This window comes from Nerophis lumbriciformis, linkage group LG04 (genome assembly GCF_033978685.3).
Source record: "Nerophis lumbriciformis linkage group LG04, RoL_Nlum_v2.1, whole genome shotgun sequence".
Lineage (NCBI taxonomy): Eukaryota > Metazoa > Chordata > Actinopteri > Syngnathiformes > Syngnathidae > Nerophis > Nerophis lumbriciformis.
In genome coordinates, this window is record NC_084551.2 from 52,478,444 (window position 1) to 52,490,000 (window position 11,557).

An 11,557-nucleotide genomic window follows, 5' to 3' on the forward strand; every position below is an offset into this window, starting at 1 on the left:
GTATCAATCAGATACTGCTCCTACCCTTGATATCGACACTACAGCTACAGTATATGGATCCGCCCTCCCTTTACGTGTACTCCTGGCCGCTACACATTAACATAAATTATTATATTTTCCTCTTTCTGACTCTTGTTAATCTACTTGTTCATTTTCTGTTAAAGGCCTACTGAAAGCCACTGCTACCGACCACGCAGTCTGATAGTTTATATATCAATGATGAAATCTTAACATTGCAACACATGCCAATACAGCCGGGTTAGCTTACTAAAGTGCAATTTTAAATTTCCTGCGAAACTTCCGGTTGAAAACGTCTAGGTATGATGACGTATGCGCGTGACGTCGATGGCGCCATTGTATCCAATACAAAAAGCTCAGTTTTCATCGCAAATTTCCACAGTATTCTGGACATCTGTGTTGGTGAATCTTTTGCAATTTGTTTAATGAACAATGGAGACTGCAAAGAAGAAAGCTGTAGATGCGATCGGTGTATTAGCGTCTGGCTACAGCAACACAACCAGGAGGACTTTGACTTGGATAGCAGACGCGCTATCCAACGCTAGCCGCCGACCGCATCGATGATCGAGTGAAGTCCTTTGTCGCTCCGTCGATCGCTGGAACGCAGGTGAGCTTCGGTGTTGATGAGCAGATGAGGGTTGGCGTAGGTGGAGAGCTAATGTTTTTATCATAGCTCTGTCGAGGTCCGTAGCTAAGTTAGATTCAATGGCGTCGTTAGCAACAGCATTGTTAAACTTCGCCAGGCTGGAAAGCATTAACCGTATAGTTACAGGTCAACAGCATTGTTAAACTTCGCCAGGCTGGAAAGCATTAACCGTGTAGTTACAGGTCCATGGTTTGATAGTATTGTTGATTTTCTGTCTATCCTTCCAGCCAGGGGATTTTTTCTTTTGTTTCGATCTTAGCTCCGTAGTTAAAGTGCTTCACCGATGTATTGTCGTGGAGATAAAAGTCACTGTGAATGTCCATTTCGCGTTCTCGACTCTCATTTTCAAGAGGATATTGTATCCGAGGTGGTTTAAAATACAAATCCGTGATCCACAATAGAAAAAGGAGAGAGTGTGGAATCCAATGAGCCCTTGTACCTAAGTTACGGTCAGAGCGAAAAAAGATGCGTCCTGCATTGCACTCTAATTCTTCACTCTCACGTTCCTCATCCACGAATCTTTCATCCTGGCTCAAATTAATGGGGTAATCGTCGCTTTCTCGGTCCCAATCGCTCTCGCTGCTGGTGTAAACAATGGGGAAATGTGAGGAGAATTTCAACTTGTGACGTCACGCTACTTCCAGTACAGGCAAGGCTTTTTTTTATCAGCGACCAAAAGTTGCGAACTTTATCGTCGTCGTTCTCTACTAAATCCTTTCAGCAAAAATATGGCAATATCGCGAAATGATCAAGTATGACACATAGAATGGATCTACTATCCCCGTTTAAATAAAAAAAATTCATTTCAGTAGGCCTTTAATAACTGCTTACTTTCTGCCGTAACCCACTTCCATCTCCACTTCTTAAACTGTACGAAACTCTTATTTCTTCTGTTGTTTCACGCTAATCAATTATCATATATGCCTACTTGTCTGCTCCTGCTTGTTCTTACTCGGTGAATAATAATAATAATAATTTGTCCTGCAGTCCTCCCAACACTTAAAATGTTGTTTTCTTTTCCGCATTGAAGGTTATGATTATTAACCTAGGGCAGGGGTCGGCAACCCGCGGCTCCGGAGCCGCATGCGGCTCTTTGATCACTCTGATGCGGCTCAGCAGCTTACTTGCTGAACCCCCAATTTTCCCGTGAGACTTCCGGATTCCAGTGGCTCTCGCAGAAAACTCCCGGGATTAATATTCACCGATTTTCACCCTTACGGCTATAATAAGGGCGTGCCATGATGGTACAACATTTGACGCCCTCTACAATTTGTATTAAGAGAGTGCCAGTCCAACACTTGTTATACAATATACATCTTCTGCTTGCACACGTAAGTGACAGCAAGGCATACTTGGTCAACAGCCACACAGGTTACACTGACGGTGGTCATATAAAACAACTTTAACACTCTTACTAATAATGCGCCACACTTTGAACCAAAACCAAACAAGAATGACAAACACATTTCGGGAGAACATCTGCACCTTAACACAACATAAACACAACAGAACAAACACCCAGAATCCCATGCAGCCCTGACTCCCAACCCTGCTCCCTCACACATCAACCCCCCCACCCCCTGTCTGTGCGTCGGTTGAGGTGGGCGGGGTTTGGTAGCGGGGGGGCGCGGGGGGGGGGGGGGGTATAATGTATCCCGGAAGAGTTAGGGCTGCATGGGATTCTGGGTATTTGTCCTGTTGTGTTTATGTTGTGTTACGGTGCAGATGTTCTCCCGAAATTTGTTTGTCATTCTTGTTTGGGTGTGGGTTCACAGTGTGGCGCATTATTAGTAAGAGTGTTAAAGTTTGGTTTTTTTATACCGCCACCGTCAGTGTGAGCTGTGTGGTTGTTGACCAAGTATGCCTTGCTGTCACCTACGTGAGCTAAACGGAAGCCCCATACAACGTGTGGCTGATCAGGCACGCTGACTGTAGTGGGTGCTATATGCTGTACCATCACGGCACGCATGACGCTGACAAGCGCCATTCAATTAAAACCCGCGTGCCGCACCAGCTTTCAAATTCCATAAAAAGGTGCGGGCAGCGTGTCTGAGACCCCTGGTTATACATAGCACAAAGCAAAAAAAAATACTTCGTATGCAGTGTTATTTCATTTTAAATTTCAAAAAATTTTTGCGGCTCCCATTGTTTTCTATAATTTGTGAAACTGGTCAAAATGGCTCTTTGACTGGTAAAGGTTGCCGACCCCTGACCTAGGGGAGTGGCCCTCACACTGTGTATGCACATACAGTATTGTACATGGTTCGCTGCTAGCCGCTAGGGCTTTTGTTTACGGCATTAAACAGCGCTGGCCGATCACATACTTCTTCACATAAATTGGCCAATACTGATCATAGGCCGATCGATTGGCGCATCCATATATGAGACCCCTGGTTCCTGGAACCTACAAAGGTCTACTGTGCCTCCAAGGCATGAGCTGATGTCTGAATCAGTATTTCCACAATATTTCGATCTGTCAGTACTAGTTTGAATGTAAAGGTTTCTCCTTCCTGGCCATTTTTTTTTTTCATAAACTGTGATGCTGAGAAAGTGCTGACACAAGTTGTCTCCTTGATTCTCATGCAGACAATACAGTGTGGGCTTTGAGGTGGTGACCGTGTCGTCGACAGCAGACGCCAACACAACATCAAACAAGAGAAACAGTGGAGACTACAGGTACTCTCGCTTGCTCCGGCACAGCCGGCACACGTGGGGACTGATCTACTAAAGCAGGGGTGCTCACACTTTTTCTGCAGGCGAGCTACTTTTCAATTGATCAAGTCGTGGGGATCTACCTCATTCATATATATAATTTATATTTACTTATTTATGAAATATATGTTTTTGTTAACAAGTTAAAGGTGTTTATAAGCATGTTTAACACATATAGTTAATATTGTTAAAAAATTAAAGGTGTTTAATGATAATACAAGTATGTTTAATACATATAGTTAATATTGTTAACAAGTTAAAGGTGTTTAATGATAATACAAGCATGTTTAAGACATATAGTTAATATTGTTAATAAGTTAAAGGTGTTTAATGATAATACAAGCATGTTTAATACATATAGTTAATATTGTTAACAAGTTAAAGGTGTTTAAAGATAATACAAGTATGTTTAACACATATAGTTAATATTGTTAACAACTTAAAGGTGGTTAAAGATAATACAAGCATGTTTAACACATATAGTTAATATTGTTAACAACTTAAAGGTGTTTAAAGATAATACAAGCATGTTTAACACATATAGTTAATATTGTTAACAAGTTAAAGGTGTTTAATGATAATACAAGCATGTTTAACACATAAAGTTAATATTGTTAACAAGTTAAAGGTGTTTAAAGATGATACAAGCATGTTTAACACATATAGTTAATATTGTTAACAAGTTAAAGGTGTTTAATGATAATACAAGCATGTTTAACACATATAGTTAATATTGTTAATAAGTTAAAGGTGTTTAATGATAATACAAGCATGTTTAACACATATAGTTAATATTGTTAATAAGTTAAAGGTGTTTAAAGATAATACAAGCATGTTTAACACATATAGATTCCTTTCTTTCATGAAGACAAGAATATAAGTTAGTGTATTACCTGATTCTGATGACTTGCAGTGATTGGAATCAGACAGTGGTGCTGATGACGTCCGCATTTTCGAATGGAGGAGAAAAAAGTCCTCCTTTCTATCCAATACCACATGAAAGTGGTTGGTTTTTGGCATCTTATTTGTCCAGCTTCCGTACTCCTTTGTATACACTTTACAAGAAATACATTGTCGGCAAACTCCGTAGCTTGCTAGCTTGTGCACGCCAGCTTTCTGAGACTCTTATTTTGTTAGCGCAACTGTGCAGTCGGTCTTTGGAGTTTTGACGACAGGTACGGCGCCAGAGTCTGTTGAAATAAAGTGTTTCTCGCCTTCCAGTCGGTAATTTTAATGAGCTGGCAGCAGCTAGCGTCATCTCAGAAAACCCTCGGGTGCCGTGAATGTCAATCAAGTGACGAAAGTGACGTCATAGTGAAGATTTATGATCGCTCATTTTTAGGACAATTTTTTTAATGCCTGGCTGGTGATCGACTGACACACCCTCCGAGATCGACCGGTAGCTCGCGATCGACGTAATGAGCACCCCTGTACTAAAGGTTTGCTTGTATTAAAACGAGGGATGTCAAAGTTAACGGGTTAACTATAAGTTCCTTTTAACGCACACGTGTCTTTTTTTACCTTCGTTCCGTTCAGTAGCGGGGGAAACTTGGCTGCGTTCACTAATTACTGATGAGCCACAAGCGGGAAAATAGCAAGCAGAAATGGACAAAGAAAAGGGTACATTCTGGCAAGTTGTACTCCCGACCAGAAAATAAAAATGTTTTGCCGTGCATCGACATCAGTGCAGCAAATGTCTCCTGCGCACTGGTAGGTAGTGCTTCACTTCTGTGTTTACATTACTGTTTAGGTACATTAATAACATAAAATGTAGACTGTAATGTGACTACTTTTGATGTCATAATAGCTCAACACTTCTCACGCTTCTCTTTTTAAAGTAAATCTTTACAGCAATTATGGGCATCTAAATCAACAATATGATTTGTCTGAGTGGCTGGACAGGACAAATTTAAATACAAATATTATATAGATTTTTTATTGTTTTTTTAATTGATTAAGAATTGTGATTCATTTGAAAAAAAAATTTGACACCCCTAAAAAACCCATGTTTGGAGCTGATATTCATATACAGTAAAACTTAACACTGTGGTGAAAACAAAATAAGTCTTCACATGCTGGGAAAACTGGCTGGTGTTTGAGCAGTAGTTATTAGGAGTTTTATTTTTATTTTTATTAAAATTGTTGATAAAGTTGCCCATATATGCTGTACTGATTTACTTTAGAAAAGACAAAAAATAAGTATTGGATACTTCTCTTGTTGCCTTATTTGTACTCGACTTTATTAATTGTTTGGGTGGAAATTTTTTTTTTTTTTTTTTAACTTTTTTCTTTTATGTAATATCAAAAAAAATATCAGAGCTGTTTATTTTATGGAGGATTGTAGTTAATCATAGAACTGGCACCCAATGTTATTTTAAAAATATTGGATTTGAATTGGGAATTGATTCTAAATTGAATCGTGTGGTGCCCAAAATTTACAGCCTTAGTGGTTACTACTATATACCGTATTTTTCGGACTATAAGTCGCAGTTTTTTTCATAGTTTGGCCGGGCTCCAGTGCGACTTATATATGTTTTTTTTCCTTTTTTATTATGCATTTTCGGCAGGTGCGACTTATGCTCCGAAAAAGACGGTACTTCCCGAATATTTTGTATAAACTAAACACTAGTATCATATGGGGCGGCATGGCGTAGTGGGTAGAGCAACCGTGCCAGAAACCTGAGGGTTGCAGGTTCGCTCCCCGCCTCTTACCATCCAAAAAATCGCTGCCGTTGTGTCCTTGGGCGGGACACTTCACCCTTTTCCCCCGGTGCCACTCACACCGGTGAATTGAATGAAGAATGATAGGTGGTGGTCGGAGGGGCCGTTGGCGCAAATTGCAGCCACGCTTCCGTCAGTCTACCCCAGGGCAGCTGTGGCTATATAAGTAGCTTACCACCACCAGGTGTGAATGATTGATGGGTTCTACATGTAAAGCGACTTTGGGTACTTAGAAAAGCGCTATATAAATCCCAGTTATTATTATTATTATTATATTGTATCTAATGGTGTAGTTCTGTTGTAGTTGTGTAAAAAAAATACAATAAATGTCAAAATGCCAGATATCGGTGCAGATAGTCGATCTCTACTCTGAAACAGTGAAGTAGTGCCACACATTCGACACCATGTTTGTTTACAATGAGCTCAGGGGAAGTTCATGACAGCAGAGAAGAAGCGCTTGATTTGCTCACCTAACCCCACCTGCAGTAATTTTGGAGCATTTTTGAAAATAATCATACCAAAGACTATAAAAAAAAATGGGAGCCATTACCTCCCTGCTTGGCACTCAGCATCAAGGGTTGGAATTGGGGGTTAAATCACCAAAAATTATTCCCGAGCGTGGCCACTGCTGCTGCTCACTCCTCCCATCACCTCCCAGGGGGGATCAAGGGTGATGGGTCAAATGCAGAGAATAATTTCGCCACACCTAGTGTGTGTGTGACAATCATTGGTACTTTAACTTTAACTTTACTGAGTTATTTTTTTAATGTTATCAAGTTTATCTGTATGACATCATAATTCATCAGTAATATTAGCCCGATAATTATTTTTCAAATATTTAATGTTCACCCCTACAAATAAGTATACTGTGTACAGTACATTGTACTGCTTCTTCTTTTGTTAAGTACATGTTAGTCCTCTGACTTTATTTAATTTATTATACCCGAACATCTTTGCGCAAGTCCGCCGTTTTTAGTTTATTTAGAAGCATTTGTAGTCCAAAACATGTCCACCATGAAACCAAATGAAGGAAAATGCCCTGTTGTGGGTTACTTGAACCAGCACAAGTCACTACACAAACCCCTCATCTGAAGTATGAAGTGCCTTACTTTTGACTTTTATGATTTGTGGCAATGTGCATTCAACTGTGACAAATTCGCTCCGAGTGTGTTTGCACAACTTTGAAGAGTCCTGCTTTACAAATCCAGAAACCTTCACAAAGAGATGGATTTTCTGTAAAGCTATTTTTAAAGGCGGAATCAGTGCCTACTATTTATGGCAATGCAGGAGACAAATAGTAACAGTAAGTTCGAAATGTGTGAACGATACCTTAGCAATGTTAGCTTGATTTGTTGTGTCGCTAGCTTAGCCTTCCAATGTAAGACAACAGTGTCACTGTCCTCTGGCAAAGTAATGATTTTCCTCAAAACTACTTCTATTTGGATCAGTTAGTATTATAATCCATTGTTACTTTAGCGAAGTAGCTTGTAGCCTTTAGCCTGGTCAAAGCAGCAGTGCAGTAGAGTTATTAACATGATGTAAAAGCATTTTATTGTCCATACACACATGTATGCGTCCGGTATCGAGCATTGGAGATATGCAGTTTAACCTTAGTGTTTAGTTACACACCTGGCTGCTTCCTTCCGCTGCTCTGCTCGCATAGTCTCCTGTCGTTTTCTAGGACAGTGGTTCTCAAACTTTTTTCACCGAGTACCAAATCAGAAAACACTTGGCTCTCCAAGTACCACCTTAAACCCCTAAAGGCTTATTGGCCACATGTGTGGACAGCACCTTTTAGCTCTTATTTCCAAAATTGTGTACACTACTGAATTGGGGTCTTATGGCCGCTTATGTGGACACTTATACTGCCATCTGGTGGTGTCAGAATAATATAACATACAATGGAATTTGGGGAAAAAAAGTGTAAAAATAAGAATTAGCATGTCACTAAACATGAAGTACACGTTTGTGTACTTATGGACTAAGTACATCATATCAAAAGATGATTCTTAGTTTTTATTTTAATTAGGGTCCAATAAGCCCAAATAGCAAAGAGAAATAAAAAAAAAAAAGCATGTAAACAAACAGCTTGGGCCTTAAGAGGTTAATTAACGGGCAAATACAGTAGCGTAGTAGGCCTAAGTGCTCATTAAAAACAAGGCAGAGGTTTTATTTAACTGTGTATTTAACTGTAGTATTACACACAGTTTCAACAGTAACACTGTGTTTGAATATAGGAAAATAAAACACTGTACCGTAATTTTCAGACCGTAGGGCGCACCAGATTACTGGGACTGTTTTGTCACTTAAATATTAAGCGCCTCCACTTTGACAGCGTTTTCTCCCCGTCATCATCAAAGTTTTGGGATCGCTTGCTTTACGGATATTTGTTAGAGTCATTTATCGAACAGGCGTCATCCTGCAGTCCACACGTATCTGTAATGTGTGAATGCCATCTACTGGTCACACTTGTCATTACACCATGTGTCAAATAAAATTGCTTCGAGGTCGGTAAGCAGAACCAGAATTAATCCGTACATTAGGCGCACTGGGATATAAAGGGCGCTGTCGATTTGTGAGAAAATGGAAAGATTTTAAGTGCGCCTTATGGTGGGAAAAATACGGTACTTTAATCAAGTGATTATTTGACGTACCACTAGATGGAGCTTGGGTACCACTAGTGGAATCCCTGTTTGAGGATTTGGTGTTGTGGTGAAAGTCACTCAAAACGAATGGCTTGTAAAGGTCACAAATGTCCATAAGGTCCTGACGGGTGTACTGGTGTCTGTAGACCCAATAGTGAAAAGTAAATGCAAGAAAGAAAAACACTACACTGCAAAAAGTCAGTGTTCAAAAACAAGAAGGAAAAAATACAAAAATGAGGGGTATTTTATTTGAACTAAGCAAAATTATCTGCCAATAGAACAAGAAAATTCGGCTTGTCAAGACTTTCCAAAACAAGTCAAATTAGCTAACCTCAATGAACCCCAAATACCTTAAAATAGGAATATTCTCACTAATAACAAGTGCACTTTTCTTGGTAGAAAAAAAATGAGACCTTTTTGCTCAATATGTTGAAAATATTCTTAAATTAAGTAAATTCTAGTGCCATTATCTTGACATAATGATATGCACTCGGCATCATGATTTTTTTTTTCATGCTTGAAGTAAGAAGTTACTTTAAAAAAGTAGTTTTATACTTGTGAGTGTTGATGACACAGCTTTGCATCAGTTGATATTCTAGTTTCATGCATGTTTTACTCAATATAGGTCATGAAATATGACAGCGACAAGCTGTAATATCTTACTGAGATCATTTAGGACCAAAAGCCTTAAAACAAGTAAAACACTCTAACATAAAATCTGCTTAGTGAGAAGAATTATCTTATCAGACAGAAAATAAGCAAATATCACCCTTGTTTGAGATGTTTAATCTTACTTAGATTTCGGTTTTTGCAGTGTAGAAAACATGCCTACCGGGGCGGGGACAAAGAGGCGTGCATCTATGATTCCCGAGCACAGCCACTGCTGCTGCTCACTGCTCTCCTCACCTCCCAGGGGGTGGAACAAGGGGATGGGTCAAATGCAGAGAGTAATTTCACCACAGTGTGTGACTATCAGTGGTACTTTAACTTTAACAGCTTCGCCTCTTAAACGGCTTGTTTTGAAAGGGAGACAAAAAATCTATGCAACATTTTGACAAAAGAACCACCATTACATTTTATGTCGACCACAAGGGAAGTGTTTTAAATGTAAAAAAAAAAAAAATCATAATATGACCCAAGTGCACCTATTGAAGCAGAGCACCTTTATATCCGCACTCAATAACTTAAAATAGTGCGCTGTGTAGACACTTAGCACCCTAATTATCTTCGCTAAGTAGCCAAACCGTGCCCCCCGCAGGTTATACGTTTACTTAATTGCAAAGTAAACACATTGGTTTTCACACTGCACTGTCAATAAATTCATTAAATTCTGCCCTCGCTGCTCATTTCCAGCGTGTGCAGCTAGACAGAAGAAACAGAAGCTCCAGAGGTTTTGTCGAGGTTTGATGTTCCTTCTTTTGAATTATTGTCCTTCCTCAGTTTTATTTCTCTACACTTCTTCCTTCATTTAGGTTTGTAAGACTGACAATCTGAACATAAACATTACAAAAGTACAACGTTCATTGTGTATTTTACATAAATAAACACATAATAAACTACAGACGTTTACGCATACAAAAAAATAAACATCCACAGCAAACATTGCACACGATGTGTCTCAACACAAGTAAACCTAAGGTGTAGCGTTATCTACTGGTCATATTTATCACGACATGTATTAAACAAGCTTTGATCGCCAGAGAGTTACTTTGCCAAAAAATAACACAAAAGTCAGCAATTAAAATACAAAACAAACTAAATATCTGCATGCACTAAAAAGATCTGACCAATTCACAGGTGTGGATTGCTACCGTTGTTGCTGCTTGTCTTGAACATTGTGTCCGTCGCTTAAAAGGTCCGACAGGAAACAATGACTCTGAGGACTTGCTCATACTTTGTTGTCCAGTTGCTGTTAAAAGTCAGATTTTCGCGATTTATTTAGATTTTTTTCAGTGTCGATAGTGCCATTTTTGGTTTGCTTGAGTGGTCTTCTTCTACTCACCCCACTGCTGCTTCATTGTGACACATATGCCTCACTGTGGCCCCTTGCGGGGTGGCGGGTGTACTGCATTCATGAGCATTTTGAATTGACTCTATTTAGTGTGTGAATGTGAGTGTGAATGTTGTCTGTCTATCTGTGTTGGCCCTGTGATGCGGTGGTGACTTGTCCATGGGTGTAAAACACCTTCCGCCCGAATGCAGCTGAGATAGGCTCCAGCACCCCCTCGCAACCCCAAAAGGGACAAGCGGTAGAAAATGGATGGATGGATGGATAGGTGATGTTGGGCAGGCCAAATAAAAAGCTTTGGCATGCCTGAATAGGCCCTTATGTACACAGTAGGGATGTCCGATAATGGCTTTTTGCCGATATTCCGATATTGGCTAACTCTTTAATTACCGATACCGATATATACAGTCATGGAATTAACACATTATTATGCCTAATTTGGACAACCAGGTATGGTGAAGATAAGGTCCTTTTTACCAGGAACCACAATATTAATAACAGAAAGAAACAACCCTTTTGTGTAAATGGGGGAGGGAGGTTTTTTGTGTTGGTGCACTAATTGTAAATGTATCTTGTGTTTTTTATGTTGATTTAATATAAATAAATAAAAATTAAAACGATACCGATAAGAATAAAAAACAATACCGATAATTTCCGATATTACATTTTAAAGCATTTATCGGCCGATAATATCGGCAGACAGATATTATCGGACATCTCTCTCTTGGCGGGGCCTCACCTGCCATCATGGAAAGAAAAAAAATGTAAAAAGAAAACAAAATAATTAAATTGTTATATGTATTTAGT

General features: G+C 39.4%; 1 protein-coding gene across 1 annotated transcript in view; it reads left to right on the top strand.

Moving 5' to 3' along the window:
• capn7 (calpain 7) overlaps window positions 1-11,557 on the top strand; it is a 61,323-nt gene that overhangs the window by 47,803 nt on the left and 1,963 nt on the right. Inside the window, exon 20 of the mRNA XM_061957080.2 lies at window positions 3,251-3,340. Within this exon, the coding sequence (XP_061813064.1) occupies window positions 3,251-3,340 (90 nt within the window). The remainder of the gene's footprint in view (window positions 1-3,250; window positions 3,341-11,557) is intronic.